This window comes from Lepus europaeus, chromosome 21 (assembly GCF_033115175.1).
Source record: "Lepus europaeus isolate LE1 chromosome 21, mLepTim1.pri, whole genome shotgun sequence".
Taxonomy (NCBI): Eukaryota; Metazoa; Chordata; class Mammalia; order Lagomorpha; family Leporidae; genus Lepus; species Lepus europaeus.
In genome coordinates, this window is record NC_084847.1 from 51,742,713 (window position 1) to 51,760,129 (window position 17,417).

The window sequence follows — 17,417 nt, forward strand, 5'->3', positions numbered from 1 at the left end:
TCCTGCGTACAGCACCAGCCACGAGCCACATGCCACATTCTTCTCGTGGCCGTGTCCTAAGAACCGGGATTTCTCACCACGGCCTCCAAGCCAGGGGTGACCCACGGTTGCCTCTGTTCTCAGGGTCACCGCAGCCTGGCTGAACTGCTGCCGTCAAGGTGTGTGCCATAAGATCTCAATACAGGGGCTGGCGCTGCAGCATTGTGGGTAAGCCCACCGCCGGCAGTGCTGGCATCCCATGGATGCTCCACTTCCGATCCAGCTCCCCGCTAATGGCCTGGGGAAGCAGTGGAAGATGGCCAAAGTGCTGGGGTCCCTGCGCCCACGTGGGAGACCCGGAAGAAGCTCCTGGCTCCGACTTGGCCCTCCCCTAGCTATTGCAGCCATCTGTTGCTTGAACCAGAGAATGGAAGTCTCCCTCCACTACCCTCCTCCCCCAGCACCCCCAAAAAGAAAGGAAGGAAGGAAGGGAGGGAGGGAGGGAGGGAGGAAGTGGATTACAATGGAGATGGCGTTTCTAATCATTAATCTGCCTTAGGATGCGATAATTAAGGATGCCTTAATCTGACCACCCGGCCCAGGAGTTGGGGAAGCAAGGGCCACGGCGTACCTCAGCCTTTGTGCTTTCCAGTTGAGCCTTCAGCCCACTGATCTCTCGGTACAGTCGCTCGATCAAGTGGTCCCTGCGGAGGGGAGGGGAGGGAGCTGGGGAACAGAGCCGGCCTCCGGGAGCTGGGGCTCATGGGAGGCCGAGTCCTCGGGACCCCACCGAGCACAGAGTCGGTTCTCTCGACCAATGGGTTCCACATCCATGGATGCACCCAACTGTGGATTCAAATACTCAGGGAAAAAAAAGTAAAATCCCATCCTCATGGAACTCGCACAGACCCGTCTCTTGGTCATTATTCCCTAAACAATATGGTACGACAGCTTTTGACGTGGCATTCGGCGTCATCAATAATCTGGACATGGTTTAAAGCACGAGGGAGGGCACGTGGGGGATGTATGCAAATGAAGGGCCTTTGACACAAGGGACTGGGGCGTTGGTGGCTTTGGGCATTTTGCCAGGGCCCTGGAGCCAACACCCAGGAACGGCTGCACCCTACGTGATACCAGGTACTAAACTCAGCCCCCCCCCAAGGAGCAGCCCCCGAGGGGCCCGTATTTGAGGTCCAGATGTGTGCTATCTAAGCAGCCCAAGAACCATCAGATTCCTCTGGAGGTCGGCACTGGGCACAGCAGCTAAGAGTGCTTGGTTCGAGTCCTGGCTTCTCCACTTTAGATTCTAGCTTCCTGCTAGTGTACAGCCCGAGGCGCAGCCGGTGATGGCTCAAGTCCTTGGGTCCCTGCCACCCACATGGGAGACCTGGACTCAGTTCCAGGCAGGCTTCTGGCTTCGGCCTGGCCCAGTCTCAGCTATCGTGGACATTTGGGAAGTAGATCAGCAGATGGAAGATCTTGCTGTCTCTCAAATTAAAAAAAAAAAAAACCTTAAATAAACATTAAAAAAAAAAGCCGCCCAACCCCGCTTGGACTCACTTCTCATCCTTGTTCACGCCGTTCTGACTGTTGAAATTGAAGGGGTCACTGCTGAACGAGCTGCCGAAGATGTCATCGAACTTGTTGTCGAACAGATTCTGCAGTGACGGGAAAGGAACAGGTCAGGGGTCCAGAGAGTTCTGTGTGGGCTCAGCCCCGCGTGGGAGCCCTCCAGGGAGCAAAGGGGCACGGTGCTGTATCCAGGCTGCTGCTCGGTTAAGAGAAGACTGACCCTGGTCAGAGCAGGGTACCTGCCTGCGTCTGGCCTCTCCCGTCCTCTCCCTGCACCGGGAAGGGCCAGCTTCCTCCCCCACGCTGTCCCCACCTGCTGGGAGGCGTCCATGTCCATGAGGTCATCCTTCTCCGAGACGGGCTCGCTGTCGGGGGACGACGCCTCGGCGGGGATCACCACCACGGGGCTGATGTGCTCCGACAAGGCCGAGGCTCGCAGGAAGTTGGGTGGGTTCTGGCGGGGTGGGGGGGAGGCACATCCTCAAACAGTGCTCACCTGCCAGGCCCCTGGGGACTCGGGGTGCCTGGGCTATGGCTGGAGGGGGGAACGCTTACCTCGGGCAGCTGGGGGATCTGAAAGAGCCGCTTGAAGTACTGCAGGTTGCTGGAGCGGTAGAACAGGTCTTTCAACCTAGGGGTGGACAGGAGCCTGAGGGCTGCTGGGTGTCACCAGCCCCAGGGAGGGGACAGAGCATCCCCCACCTCCCCTTACCCCCTACCCCGACAACCCCAGGTTGTCAAGGAGATGGCTGTCCTCTGTGGCACTAGGGCCCAATTGTGACATACAGACAGCGACTGCTTAAAGCCAGTGCCCAGTTATCTTGTGGTGAGCAAAAGCCATGCTTACAAATTTCTCCAGAAGGGCAGAGCATTGGAAAACGGATCCCCCGTCGCCGGAGGATGGCTGTTGTCCTGCAGATCTGTCTATCCAGGAAAGTGTTGTGTGTGTGTTTTTTTTTTTTTTTTTTTAAGATTTATTTATTTATTTGAAAGTTACACAGAGAGAAGGGAGGGAACGAGAGACAGAGATTGTCCATCTGTTGGTTCACTCCCCAGATGGTGGCCAACGGCCAGGGCTGGGCCAGGCCAAAGCCAGGAGCCAGGAGCTTCTACTGGGTCTCCCATGTGGGTGGCAGGAGCCCAAACACTTGGGCCATCTTCTGCTGCTTTTCCCCAGCCATTAGCAGGAGGCTGGATTGGAAGTGGAGCAGCAGGGACTCAAACCAGCGCCCATATGGGATATTGGCATCACAGGCAGCAGCTTAACCCACTGCGCCACAACGCTGGCCCCTCTAGGAAACTTTTAGGCTTAGCAGAGGTTGGAACTTTTCCTCTTCAAAGGGCCACCTGGATATTGATAATATCATTGGTGAGCCGTACAAAGTGACCAACTTAAAAATGAGCCTGCTGTACAGAGGTACTGAGTTTTGAGTCCTGTCTGTGGTTGCCTTGGCAGGGCCAGACCAAATGACTTCTTGGGCCTCATACGGCCCGCTGGCTGGACGTTCCCCACCCCGCCGGCTTAGAGTAATACTAAAATAAATTTGCTTTCTGAGGATAAACCAACTAACAGTAGGAAAGGGAAGGCACTTAGTTGCTATGGTAATTCTCAACTACTTCGTGTTGACTTTGAGCTACCATCTCCCCGATTAGACCGGAAGCTGCTGGAGTAGAGCGACTGGGCCCTACTGGGCCACAATGCCCACAGCACCAGCAGAGAGGGCGCCTCGGTAAGGACCTGCTGGACGATAAGAATCTCTGCCGTGCCCTGGTCTTGGGTGAACGTGGGGATGAAGGAGCCAACTTTTTTTGTTTTTTCTTATTCCTGAATTGTTGATTCTGAATCAAAACGCTGAAGACCAAGAAAGGCGAGAGTGGCCAGATTACGCGAGGGAACCTCAGAAAGTTCCTGGAGAGACTGGCACTGTGGCGTAGCAGGTTAAACCAGCACCCCCAGCAGAGCTCCAAGACGAGTCCCGGCTGCTCCACTTCTGATCCAGCTCCCTGCTAAGGCCACCTGGGAGAGCAGTGGAGGAAGGCCCAAATACCTGGGCCCCTGCCACCCACGTAAGGAGTCCTGGCTGGGGTGCCTGGCTTCTGGCTTGGACCTGGCCCAGCCCTGCTTGGTGTAGCCATTTGGAGAGTGAACCAGAGGACGGAATCGCTCTCTTTGCCTTTCAAATAAATAAATCTTTTAAAGAATTTTGTGGAAAATGGATTAAAACATAAATGTATTTTGGTGCAAACTTTTTTGAAATCCATGCATAGCTTTTTCATAATATGTAGTAAAATATTTTATTTATTTATTTACATTTTTATTTGAAAGGCAGAGAGAGAGAGAGAGAGAGAGAGAGAGAGAATCTTCCATCCACTGGCTCACTCCCCAAATGCCTGCAATAGTTAGAGTTAGACCAGGATGAAGCTGGGAGCCAGCTGTCCCATGTGAGTGATGGGGACTCGACCACTAGAGCTAACACCTGCTGCCTCCCACACTGTGTATTGACAGGAAGTTGGATTGGAAGCAGAGAAGCTGGGACTCCAGTATGGAATGGACTTGAGTTGACAGCCAAGCACTCGTCCCTGTAATATGCATTTTTCATGAACTTTTCCAATATCCCATCATATGCATGGACTTTGAAATTTTTTGCCCTAAAATAAATTTATCTTTTATTATTTTAAAAAGAGATTTATTTATCTGAAAGGGGGGGGGGGGCGCAGAGAACTCTTCTACCTGCTGGTTCATTCCCCAAATGGCTACAATGGCCAGGACTGGTTTAGGTTGCAGCCAGAAGCCCAGAGCTCCATCCGGGTGGCAGGGACTCAAGTCTTTGGGCCATTCATTGTTGCTTTCCCCAGGTGCATTGGCAGGGAGCTGCACTGGAAGTGGAGCAGCCAGAACTGGAAAGTTCTGGAGAGACTGGTGCTCCAATGGGAAATGCTGTTTCCCAAGCAGCGACATGACCCGCTCTGTCACCACGCCCACTCCAAACACACTGATCTTCTAATTCCATTTTCCACGTGCTTTCTGTATATATCCTGAGAGGGAAGAAGATTCGCTGGTCGCAGCACCGTCTCCCTGCAGGGCGGGATTTTTCTCTAGTTCAGCCCAACAAACCGAACCCCAAGAGTCAGGTCTGTCCCTGTGCCATCACGGCCACTCTCCCTGAATCCAAGGACAACAGGGTCTCGGTGGGGGCGGCTGCGTGCATGGGCAGCTACTCAGAGATGCTCTGATACGCTGGCAGAAAATGAAGGGAACTAAAAGCCGCTGACCGCGGCGCTCCCATCTCCTGGGCTGGTGCCAACAGTAGCAGGCCCCACCGCTTTCACAAGCTGCTTGGACGTGACAGTCCAGGAAACCCGCCCCAGGGCCTGTCTCGTGGAATTTAACAAGCCATTTATCGCAGGCTCTACCCCAGGCTTCTCAGATGTAACCGGGAAATTGGGAGGTCAGTGCAGCCCTGCGCTTGTCCTGCCAGGGCTCCTGTGGAATGTACCGGAACCATCCACTTCTCAGCCAGACCAGCGCTTCCTCTCCCGGACGACACAGCTGGCTTATTCACGCAATCATTATTCCACAGTGTCCTGAGCACCACAGCTACACTGACCCGGATGCTACTCGTCAATGGACAAGGCGGTCACAGGGAAGTTGTGCTAAGAACTCTGGAGGAAACAGTGGGCTACGCTGCCCTTTGGCAATAGCGGCCTCTCACACTGCGACACCGGTTCAAGTCCCAGCTGCTCTGCTTCTGATCCAGCTCCCTCTAATGTCCCTAGGAAAGCAGTGGGAGATGACCCAAGCGCTTGGGTCCCTGCACCCACGTGGCAGACCTGGATGGAATTCCTAGCTACTGGTTTCCATAGTGTGGCCACCTGGGATGTGAACCAGTGGATGGAAGATATCTTTGTTCTCTCTGTAACTTCACCTTTTGGATAAATAAATAAATCTTTATAAAAAAAGATTTTGGGGGGCCAGCTATATGGTATAACAGGTTAAGCCACCACCTGCAATGCCAGCATTCCAGACAGGTGCTGGTTTGAGTCCTGACTGCTCCACTTCTGATCCAGCTCCTTACTATTGTGCTTGGGAAAGCAACAGAAGATGGCCCAAGTGCTTAGGCCCCTGCCACCCAGGTGGGAAAACTGGATGGAGCTCCAAGCTGCTGGCTTTGGCCTGGCCCAGCCCTGGCTGTTGTGGCCATCTGGGGAGTGAACCAGTGGATGGAAGACCTCTCCTTCTCTCTCTCTGTAACTCTGCCTCTCAAATAAATAAATCGATCTTTAAAAAAGAAAGAATGAAAGACAGATGACCTGGGGCTGGCCAGGCTGGAAGGGCATCCAAAGGAGAGGGAACAGCGAGTGCTAGGGCCCTGATGGAGGAAGGTGGTGGGTCCACTCCAGGACTGAAAGACCCCGGAGATGCGGTCAGAGACGGTGGACTGGGGCCAGGTCACACGGGGCCTTGCAGGTCACAGAAAGGAGCTGAGACCTCATTCTAAGTGTAACAGAGCTACTAAAAGATTCTGAGGGATCCTGGTTTGCTTTAGGGGTTCAGTCAGCAGCTGGGACACCAGCACCCCACACTAGAGCACCTGGGTCCCAGCCCCGTCACGGGAGACCCGGATTGAGCTCCTGGCTCAGCCCAGGCCTGGCTGCTGTGGGCATTTGGGGAGGGAAGCAGTGGAAAAGCGGGAGCTCTCTCTGCCTCTCAATTAGATTACATTTAAAGAAAAACACTTTTTAAAATATTTTATTTATTTGAGGCCGGCACCGCGGCTCACTGGGCTAATCCTCCACCTTGCGGCGCCGGCACACCGGGTTCTAGTCCCGGTCAGGGCACCAGATTCTGTCCCACTTGCCCCTCTTCCAGGCCAGCTCTCTGCTGTGGCCAGGGAGTGCAGTGGAGGATGGCCCAAGTGCTTGGGCCCTGCACCCCCTGGGAGACCAGGAGAAGCACCTGGCTCCTGCCATTGGATCAGTGCGGTGCGCTGGCCGCAGTGCGCCAGCCGCGGCGGCCATTGGAGGGTCAACCAACAGCAAAAAGGAAGACCTTTCTCTCTGTCTCTCTCTCTCACTGTCCACTCTGCCTGTCAAAAAAAATATTTTAGTTATTTGAGAGGTAGAGTTATAGACAATGAGAGGGAGAGACAGAGAGAGAGAGAGAGAGAGGTCTTTCATCTGCTGGTTCACTCCCCAAATGGCTGCAACAGCCAGGGCTGGGCCAGGCCAAAACCAGGAGCCAGGAGCTTCTTCCAGGTCTCCCACATGGGTGCAGGGGCCCAAGCACTTGGGCCATCTTCTTCTGCTTTCCCAGGCCACAGCAGAGAGCTGGATTGGAAGAGGAGCAGCCGGGACTAGAATTAGTGCCCATATGGGATGCCGGTGCCACAGGTAGAGGAACCTGTGCCACAGCGTCAGCCCCTTAAGATTTTCAGCCAGGGATTTAATGTACAAGGTTACTGTATCTGCAGGGTGAGGATTGGGCTGTAGGGGGCAGCAGCGCAAGTCCAGAGTGGAGGAAATGTGGCCGGGACAGGCCCATTGGGAGGGAGTCAGCTGGAGCCGGTAATGACTGGCTGTGGGGGATGAGGGAGACTGAGAGTTCCAGATCTCTGGCCCCAAGGGATGGACACAGTATTTCCTGAGACAGAAGAGGCTCTGGGCAGGGCTGGAGGTCAGCCATGAGGCTCAGTGGAAGATTCCCATCCGAGAGCCGTCAGTGTGTAAATCGGCAAAGACCAGTGGAAGAGGGCGGGGTCCCTGCACAGAGCGGGTGACGTCAGTGGACGGACGGAATCACCCTGGGCTTTCCTGCCACTGGTGGGGCAGGTTTGCCGCCATCCCAGCCATTTCCTGTGACTCCATCATCTTCAAGGACAGACACCCTCATCCCTCAAGCCTTTTAAAGCGAGTGCACGGGGGCCGGTTAAAGGACCTTCCGGCACTTTCTGAGATGTCGGGCCTCCTACCACGTGAGCCACTCACTTGGTGAACTGCTCCATGAAGCGGTCCCGGTGGCCTTGCAGGGTGTCAGCTGGGAGACCTGGAAGACAGGGGAAGAGAAGGTGACACAGCGGTGGGCGGGACCAGAGGGAGGCACAACAGCACCGCAGGGCTCCGGAGGGGGGCGGGCCAGGCCACTAGAGATCTCTGCTGGCCTAGACCTGGAAACCAGTAAACCCAGAGGAGCGTGGGGACACATATCTTTCCAGATCTTTCCATTTCTGCTTGCTCCTGAAATACAGCCCATCCTGGGTACAGCGAGGTAGAACTTCTCTGTCCCTGACTACGGACGTGGTGGCAACCTGACCGAGTGGCAGGCCCAGGTCTAGCGTGCACTTGTTTTCGTGTGCACACGAGCCTGGGAGAAACCACGAGCTTGCCCGAGAGGAAGCTGTGAGAAGGCAGAGAACTCGACGCTGGGACTCGGGGCGGCTGGGTTTCTGTCCCGCCTTGGAGCAGCCTTGGCCTTTGCATGGTTTTTGGCAGATCTTGGACCTCCCAGATGGTGTTGAGTCTGTGTGTTTCAGCCACGGAGCAAAAACCCTGCCAACCTTGTGGGCTTTGTTTCATGTTTACAATTTAAATGTCAGCTATTTCTGAATGGGTGATACGTTCATCCGATATGAACAGGGAGCACACGTTCAGGATCACTCAGAAGTGGCCGAAGTGGCTGGTGGATGCTCATGGCATTGGGCTTCCGTGGCCTTTCTCCCAAGAACCCTTAACCCCAGCCAAATAGTGAGAAAACAGAAGAAAAGAGAGGGCGGGTGCTGCGGTGCAGAGGGCTAAGCCACTGCTTGGGAAACTGACAACCTGATTAAGAGCCAGCTCCTCTGCTTCCCACCCAGTTTCCTGCTAATGCGCCTGGGACGTAGATGATGGCTCAAGTTCCTGAGTCTCTGTAGCCCACATGGAGACCCAGATGGAGTCCTGGCTCCTGCCTTTGGCCTGACCCAGGCCAGGCTGTTGTGGGCATCTGGGGAGTGAACCAGTGGATGGAAGATGTCTCTCTCTCTTCCTCCCTTTTTCTCCATGGCTCTGTCTTTTAAATGAATGAATGAATGAGTGGATATTTTGTCTTGCCTTTAAACCCAAACAGGCAACTACCTGCCTCTTCTAACTCCCCACTTTCTACGCAGCAGGTGCCGCTGCACCGGGCAACCGTGTTCTGTAGCATCTCAGAAACAAAGCCCATGTGTGTTCAGTGCAGCTGAGCCCCTGCCTGCCGCCTTCTCCCGGGGTTCGGTGCATGCCCTCCGCTCCCCAGGGGCACGCCGACTCCATCTAAAGCCGTTCTAATCCTCCCGCCAGACATTCCAACCTCCCTTCCAGGAAGCCATCCCGGACTCATCTGAGTGGCACTGCCCCTCTTGTCCTTGTCTAAATGCCCAGAGGCAGTCCTGGGCAGTGACCACAGCGAGGGAGCAGCCGTCCCCTGCACTTGTAGACACATAGGACCTCCTGGTCCCCTCTGTGCTCCAAAACCTTCCTGGCATCCAGTGCGGTTTTCCACCAGCCATACCCTGCATGTACACGTCTCCCACGGCAGCCACCTCGGGGTGTGGCCTGCGCACCCCCACATCAGACTGGGGATCTGTGTTTAACAACGCAGGACTCACCCCAGGCCGCCTATAGTGGACACCAGGGGCAGCAGGGCCAAGACACATCATTTTATTTTACTTTTTACGATTATAGATTTAATTATTTGAAAGGCAGAGTGACACGGGGAGAACAAGAGAGATAGATATTGAGACCTTCCACCCGCTGGTCCATGCCCCGACAGCCAGGGCTGGGCCCGGCTGAAGCCAGGAGGCAGGAGCTCCATCCAGGTCTCCCACATGGGTGGCAGGGACCATCATCTGCTGCTGGCTTCCCAGATCCATTAGCAGGAAGCTGGGTGGGAAGTGGAGCAGCTGGTTCTAGAACCTGGCACTCAGATACAGGATGCTGGCATCTCACGGGATGGCTTAAGCCACTGCACCACAGCGCCTGCCCCACAACATTTTAAACAAGAACCACAGTGAAATCTAGAGACTTCTACAAGACCAGAAGTTTCCAAAGTATATTCTGCTAAGGGCATGCCAGGGACCTGCAGCCTCAAGCCGATGTTTTGTGCTTTTATTACTTTTCCACGAAACCCCATCTGTACAAAGGGACCACGCTGACAGGCGGCTTGGAAGTTGCTGTCTTAGCTCACATGGGTCTGGGCCAGGCCTGCAGTTCCCTGGGTGGTTCTGAGAACGCGCGATGTCCCTGGTGAATGGCAGTGAGCTAGAGCCAGACGTGGGCACAAAGGGACCTCCTGGTGCCCACCTAGGGCAAGCCAGACGCTTTGCCAGGCACTCGGAAGCTTGGACCGTGGTCTCCTGTATTCTCATGAAGACCCTCTAGGGCCTTTTAGAACCAAGGCAGAAGGCCCAGGACATGAGGGCCTGCACTCCTCCAGGACACCCCCCAGGCTGCGATGCTCTTTTGGCCCTGGGCTCATGGGGCGGGGGGGCGGGGGGGCGTACTCACAGGAGTGGAGCTTGAAGAGTAGCTTGACCGTGTAGTCGTACAGGTGGCTGCAGTCCAGTATGACCTGGATCAGCGGCGCCAGGCGGCACTGCCCGGCCGTGGTCACCGACACGGAGCGGGACATGTCCAAGGAGTTGAACACTAGGACATGGAAGGGGGAGAGAGGCCGGAGAGCTAGCAAGTGACCAGTGAGCTCTGTGGGGGAGCACACACTGAGGCCCCGGCCTGGGCGTGCGCGACCTCGTTTAATTCCCGCAACCCTTTCAACAGTCCACGTGCGCTCTGCATCACGTGGGGAAGGCGTGGGGCGAAAGTGAGCTTGCAGGTGGTCACAGAGCCCAGAAGTGGTTGTGCTGAGAGGCAGTGGCCACTTAAGGACCCATCAGAGGGCCCACGTGGCCAACAACTAGCCAGGCCAGGTCAAGAAGCGTGGTTGTGTCATGGATGGGGAACCGGGCCCTGGGACAGCCCTGGAAAGACCGGATTGGCTCAGAACCTGGAAGAGCTCCTAGGATGGAGGAGAATCCCTCTGTTGGGTCTTTGAAGAACTCCCTAGTCCCAGCCCTGAGTCTGATCAGAAAGGCCAATGGGCATCATGGTTTACAAAGGGTTTCTGGTCTAACGTGGAGACGCGTGGTTGTTGAGGGAGAGCCCTGAGATTTCCGGGGAACCAGAATTTCAGGAACAGAAGGGGCTGTGGAGCCAGCCCCTCCAGCCCTCCCTCTCACGACGGCACTTAAAGGGTTAACCCTTGACCTTCAGGAGTGCACCTGGTGGTGGCGATGGCCGACCCGTGGCTGGGGAAAGGATTGGTTGGAAAATGAAGAAGGGAAATGTGCAGCTGTGGCTCGCCACGTGGCTTCCGTGGACAGCAGAAGGGACACCTGGAGGGCCCACGAGGGCCGAGAGGGCGGGGCTGAGCGTCAGCATCAAAGGCAAGTTCAAGGTCCTCAGGGGGAACTGGTCTAGAGAAGTAGCACCTTCTACTCTCCGAGTGCCAAGAGGAAGGGGCTCCCTCCAGCTCCTGCCCCAGTGGTCCCTGCACGCTTACCGCTGACCCCAGATCTTAGACCAAAGCCCAGCAGCTTACACCCTGGCCGGGGCTGTGGGCTGTCCTCTGCCTCTGGAAACCCCGTGCACTGCAGGTGGCTCTCCCTGCGGTCCGTCCGGAGGCAAGCCCGGGGCTGCGTGTGCTCTGCCACCCCTTACTGCACCAAGCCTTGCTAACTGCAGTAGTCTGGCCCCTAGAGGGGGAGATTCCTCCAAACTGGTGTCTTTTTTTTTTTTTGACAGGCAGAGTGGACAGTGAGAGAGAGAGAGAGAAAGGTCTTCCTTTACCGTTGGTTCACCCTCCAATGGCCGCTGTGGCCAGCACACCGCGCTGATCCGAAGCCAGGAGCCAGGTGCTTCTCCTGGTCTCCCATGGGGTGCAGGGCCCAAGCACTTGGGCCATCCTCCACTGCCTTCCCGGGCCATAGCAGAGAGCTGGCCTGGAAGAGGGGCAACCGGGATAGAATCCGGCGCCCCGACCGGGACTAGAACCCGGTGTGCCGGCGCCGCAGGTGGAGGATTAGCCTATTGAGCCACGGCACCGGCCTCAAACTGGTCTCTTTAAAAGGCGGCTTTTCTTCTGGATGCAAATGAAAAGCAGCTGTCACCATGAGGCAGTCACACCACCTCCTATATTCCTCGGGCTCCGTCTCCCGGGCTGCCCGCTGCTTTCCGGAGTGCTCAGGGCACCCAGTGGACCTGCGGCACCGTGACCGTGGACAGCCCACTCAGGCTCTGTGCCCGGGATGCACAGACCTCACAACGGACTTGTAAGGCGAGCTTTTGGCTTTGAGGTTGATTTGGGTCTGGGGAAACTGAAGACTCCCTCGTGTCTGCCTGTGACTGGCGCCCCACCCCACCACTTCCCCGCTAACTCCCACAGCCAGAAGTGTATTTCCTTTTTTGTGTTTGTTTGAAGATTTATTTCCTTTGACAGTCAGAGTTCCAGGGAGAGAGAGAGGTCTTCCATCTGCTGGTTCACTCCCCAGATGGCTGCAACAGCCAGAGTTGGGCCAGGCTGAAGCTAGGAGCCTCTTCTGGGTCTTCCGTGCAGTGTGCAGGGACCCAAGGACTTGGGACATCTCCCACTGCTCTCCCAGGCCACAGCAGAGAGCTGGATGGGAAGAGGAGCAGCCGGGACATGAACCAGCAGCCATACGAGAGGCCGGCACTGCAGGCGGAGGCTTAACCTACTAGGCCACAGTGCCGGCCCACAAAGCCTGCTGATGAGCTCATCTAACTTCTTGGCTACTGCACAGAAAGTGAAACACAGAGTGGCGGTTTGGGTATCATTTCTGTGCCACCGTAAAGTTGGGAAACCATTGAGCCTGGAGCCAGCACTGTGGTGCAGGCGGTGAAGCCGCCACCTGCCATGCTGGAATCCCATATGGCACCAGTTTGAGTTCTGGCTGCCCCACTTCCAATCTGGGTCCCTGCTAAGGCACCTGGGAAAGAGCAGCAGAAGATGGTCTAAGTGTTTGGGCCCCTGCACCCACATGGGAGAGCTGGGTGGAGCTCTGGGCTCTTGGCTTCTGCCTGGCCCAGCTCCAGTTGTTGCAGCCATTTGGGGAGTGAACCAACTGATGGAAGACTCTCCCTCTCTCTCTGTAACTCTGCCTTTCGAGTAACTAACTAACTAACTAAATCTTAAACCAGCAGCCGAGATGCCTGCATGTGTGACACCTGGCGCTGGCTCCTGACTCCTGCTTTAATGCTGACCCTGAGAGGCAGTGGCTATGGCTCAAATAATCAGGTTTCTGCTACCCACGTGGGAAACCGATTCAGTTCCTGGCTCCTGGCTTCAGCTTGGCCCCAGCCTTGGCCACTGAGGGGCTGTGAGGACTGAACTGGTGGACGGGAGCTCTCTCTGTGTGTTTCTTACTCTCAAATAAATAGATAAGTACACCCAGCTAGGGATCGCGAGACGTGGGGGCAAAAAGGATGCCTGAGTCACACCTGCACCCCCCTCATCTCTCAGCCCCCTCTCTCTGGGGGGGGGTCACCCCCATCTCCTCCTGCTTCCTCGCAGTCTGTCAGGAGCTCGAAGGCCCTCGGCAAAGCTGCCTTGCTCTCCCCCAGCCACCACGGGCAGCAGAGGCCAGAGCTCCAGGGAGGCAGCTTGGAGCGGCTGGTTGGCCCCTTGGAGACTGGACCCTGCGGAAGATGGCAGTTCCTAGGGCCTCCCTCGGACACGCACTCCATTCTAGCGCATTCCAAAGCTAAATGTGCCGGAATGCTGAGTTAACCACCTCTGTCTTCCCACGTGGCTGACTATCTGGAAGCGGTGCTCTTGTGTTGTATGCACACATTCTCAACGCATCAGGGAGCGGATTCTGTGTTTTCCTGTTACTCTCCCACTGCCTATGATGCAGGCTGCTAACAGGCTGGTACCCATGTCCTCTCGCAGGTCACGGTTTCCAACTCTGACACATCCTGTGCTGAACTGATTGATTGGTCAAAGCATCACGCCGGGAACTTGTCGCCCTGTTCCAGGCCTTGGCCAGTGCTGGACCAGAGCAGGCCAGCAGTGCACGTTGGCTGCACAAATGGACACAGCGAAAGGTCAAGGTCAATCAATGCCCCAAGAACAGGCCCAGTGGGGAGAAGCCGCCGAGCTGACCCCACAGTCTGCAGCTCACTGCGAGCCAGACGCTTGTCGTGGGGCCCCTTCCCGCCCCCCAGTTCTCAGAGCACTGCTTCTCCCGTCCCTCAGTGATGGCAGGAGAGGCAGCCTGGGAGGTGGGGGTGGGGTGGGGAGAGAGACGCGGGGAGCAGGGAGCTGCAGGGGGCTCACAGGCTGGGGGCTCCACAACTCCCACGGAAGGGAGCCTGGCAGGGAGGCCACCTTCGTGGGCCGCTCACGTGGACTTGGGTGACAGCCAACTCCCCCAGCTTTGCCCCGCAAGTGTGATGTGCCAAGGCCTGGCCAGGGCAGAGGCCAGGTGAGATCTCCCTGCTCACGTCTGAAACCACCAACGTGGAAAATACCAAGAGCTCTAGCCCCTCCCGCCGCGAGGAGCTGGGAGAGCAAAGCCCGGGTGGGGATGCCTCCCAGCCCCTCGTTCTACACAGGGATAGGGAGGGGAGGGCTGGCCCAGCTGGGCATTCTGGGAGCCCGAGTCAGACAGGAGGGAGGCGACTCACCAGTTTGGAAGAGGTTTAGTTCACACTCCAGGTAGTCAAACATCTCCACTGTTAACTGGAAACTGGACCCAAGAGGAGACAGCTTATACTCCACAGTCCCACGGCCAGGCCCCCACCTGCCTCTGCCCACATCCCGTACATACACACACACGCAGATACACACACATGGGGCACGCACGTGTGTGAATGCAGTCACACGCACAATGCATGTATATGCACAAATGTATGTGCGCAGCCCACTGCCAATTCCTAGCCCCCACCCCAAAATGGACATTTTAGAGCCATCCGAAGGCCAAGCAAGACAGAGAATTCATAGTGGCAGTGGCCGGGGAGAGGACAGGCACAGGACTGGGATGGGAGGGCAGGGGAGACAGAGGGAAGCAGGGGGCATGGAACAGGCCACCAAGGGTCTGCATGAGGCCCAGCAGGAGGTAGCCCCAAGGCCAAGTCCATCAGAGGCTGCAGAGGAGACCCCACCTCAACCCCTGCCTCTCCCGTCAGGCCCCCAGAATCCTCACAGGAAGCTTCCCTCCCCACCAGGTCCAGGACATGGGAGCCACCACTCACAAGTTGTTCACGTCACTCTCTCCTGCCTCGTCCAGCTGCCGGTCACTCATCTGAAGGTTGCCTGGGAACCTGGGATTCTGGAGAGGAGGGGGAGGGAGGGAGCAGTCTTTTTTTTTTTTTTTTTTTTTTTTGACAGGCAGAGTTAGATGGTGAGAGAGAGAGACAGAGAGAAAGGTCTTCCTTCCATTGGTTCACCCCCAAAATGGCTGCTAAGGCCAGCGCGCTGCACTGATCCGAAGCCAGGAGCCAGGTGTTTCCCCTGGTCTCCCAAGTGGGTGCAGGGCCCAAGCACTTGGGCCATCCTCCACTGCACTCCTGGGCCACAGCAGAGAGCTGGACAGGAAGAGGAGCAACCGGGACAGAATCCGGCGCCCCGACCGGGACTAGAACCCGGATGCCGGTGCCGCAGGTGGAGGATTAGCCTAGCGCCAGCCCGGAAGCAGTCTTACAGCTGAGCTCAGCCAACAACAAGCCCGCCGTCCACACGAGGCGCAGGCCATCGTGGGCGAGATTCGCTTGGGCAGCTCATACTCCCACGGGCCCCTCCCTGTGCTCAGGAGGTGGGGCTGGGTCCTTGGCCCTCACACCCACAGCAACGACCACCTGCTACCTGTCACCGGAGGCGAAGGCTCTGCCCCAGCCCTCCCAGCTGGCAGGGGGCCCCTCCCTCCAAACTGCACCTGGGAACATTCTATGGATGCCCTCCCCTGGTGCAGTGGGTCCCTGGGTGTATGTGGGCTGGGGGGCAGGGGGTGGGGACAGCCACCTCCTGAAGCTACAACTGTGAATTCAGGAAATGCAAACCCATTCTCACACCAGCTTTTGCACAAAAAATAGTGAGTACCACAAGCTTGACAGCAGGACAATACCACCCAATGCACGCGCAAAGTCGAGAGGAAGGACTAAGCGTGGCTATGTCACTATACTTCCCCCACATGCTTGGCTAGAGTGGATACAAGCCAAGGCTGAGGGAGCCGGCCGCAGAAGGGCAGGGGGCCATCCTGTCATTCCAGAGCAAATACTTCCGGCTCTGACAATAGGATGCCTGACACGAACGCAGCAGCAGGGACCCCGGGAGTCCCCTGTTTCTGCTTTGCCTCAAGTCTACAGCAGCAGGTCTCCATGTGGGATCCTAGAGCCAGCAGCACCACCACCACCGGGGCGGGTGCTAGAAATGCACACTCCCAGGCCCCACCCCGGACCTGCTCCCGGTGTGAGAGTCTGCGGGTGGGACCCCGTGACTCTGGGTGGGTGGGAAAGCGGGGAGCCTCTGGGGGGCTGCAGGTTCCCTGGAAGACCCGACGGTCAACCCTGACGGGGAAGACTCACTTTGGTGTGGAACTCCATCTTGGTTCTCAGCAGTTTGAGGTAGATGCTGCAGAGCTGTCCGTAGCCCTCGCTCAGGTGGCCCTGGGGGGAGGAGGAGAGAGCATCGGCTGACACCAGCCCAGGTGAGCCACCCACGGCCAGCACTCCGCCAGTAACGAGTCCTTGTTTTCTTGAAGATTTTCTTTTATTTATTTGAAAAGCAGAGTTACAGAGAGAAAGGGAGAAACACAGACAGACAGGGAGACACTTCCATCTGCTGGTTTACTTCCCAAACAGCTACAATGGCCAGGGCTAGGCCAGACCAGAGCCAGGAGCCAGGAGCCAGGAGCTTCTTTGGGGTCTCCCACACGGGTGCAGGGGTGTAAGGACTTGGGGCCATCTTCTGCTTTCCCAGGCCATAGAACACAGCTGGATCAGAAGTAGAGCAGTCGGGACTCAAACCGGTGCCCATATGAGATGCCAGCACGCAGGCGGTGGCTGTACCTGCTACACCGCAATGTCAGACCCAGGAATCTCTTTTTCTGGGTCATGAAAATAACAAATGCCCACTGTTGAGAACAGGCAAAGTATGGAAGAGCACAACAACAAACCACCCACGCTCCATCTAACCACCGGCTGGAATCATGACGACCACTCTGGGATTCTGAGGGCTCTTAAAAGAGGTCGTGGAGGCCGGCGCTGTGGCTCAACAGGCTAATCCTCCGCCTTGCAGCGCCGGCACACTGGGTTCTAGTCCCGGTCGGGGCACCGATCCTGTCCCGGTTGCCCCTCTTCCAGGCCAGCTCTCTGCTGTGGCCCGGGAGTGCAGTGGAGGATGGCCCAAGTGCTTGGGCCCTGCACCCCATGGGAGACCAGGATAAACACCTGGCTCCTGGCTTCGGATCAGCGCGGTGCACCGGCCGCAGCACGCCAGCCGCGGTGGCCATTTGGAGGGTGAACCAACAGCAAAGGAAGACCTTTCTCTCTGTCTCTCTCTCACTGTCCACTCTGCCTGTCAAAAATGGAAAAGAAAAAAAAAAAAAAAAAAAAGAGGTCGTGGATGAGAACTATAAAAATAGCAGGCGGGGACTGGAAAAATGTTTTGCACCAAAATAAGCTTATCTTTTAATTCATTTTTCCATGAATTTCTTGATGTCCTCTTGTATAACTTCCCTGTTTATATTTTCTTTCCTTTTTTTTTTATTTTACTGGAAAGTCGGAGTTACAGAGAGAGAGAGAGAGAGAGGGAGAGAGAGAGAGGTCTTCCATCCGCTGGT

At 56.4% G+C, this 17,417-nt stretch overlaps 1 protein-coding gene across 3 annotated transcripts in view; it reads right to left on the reverse strand.

Moving 5' to 3' along the window:
* Positions 1 to 17,417, reverse strand: part of HIP1 (huntingtin interacting protein 1) — a 143,042-nt gene that overhangs the window by 22,775 nt on the left and 102,850 nt on the right. For all 3 annotated transcript variants that reach the window (XM_062180678.1, XM_062180680.1, XM_062180679.1), the window contains exons 5-13: positions 16,162 to 16,242; positions 14,833 to 14,909; positions 14,266 to 14,327; positions 10,072 to 10,212; positions 7,537 to 7,594; positions 2,107 to 2,182; positions 1,865 to 2,005; positions 1,540 to 1,637; positions 611 to 683 (exon numbers count right to left, since the gene is read on the reverse strand). In XM_062180678.1, the coding sequence (XP_062036662.1) occupies positions 611 to 683; positions 1,540 to 1,637; positions 1,865 to 2,005; positions 2,107 to 2,182; positions 7,537 to 7,594; positions 10,072 to 10,212; positions 14,266 to 14,327; positions 14,833 to 14,909; positions 16,162 to 16,242 (807 nt within the window). The remainder of the gene's footprint in view (positions 1 to 610; positions 684 to 1,539; positions 1,638 to 1,864; positions 2,006 to 2,106; positions 2,183 to 7,536; positions 7,595 to 10,071; positions 10,213 to 14,265; positions 14,328 to 14,832; positions 14,910 to 16,161; positions 16,243 to 17,417) is intronic.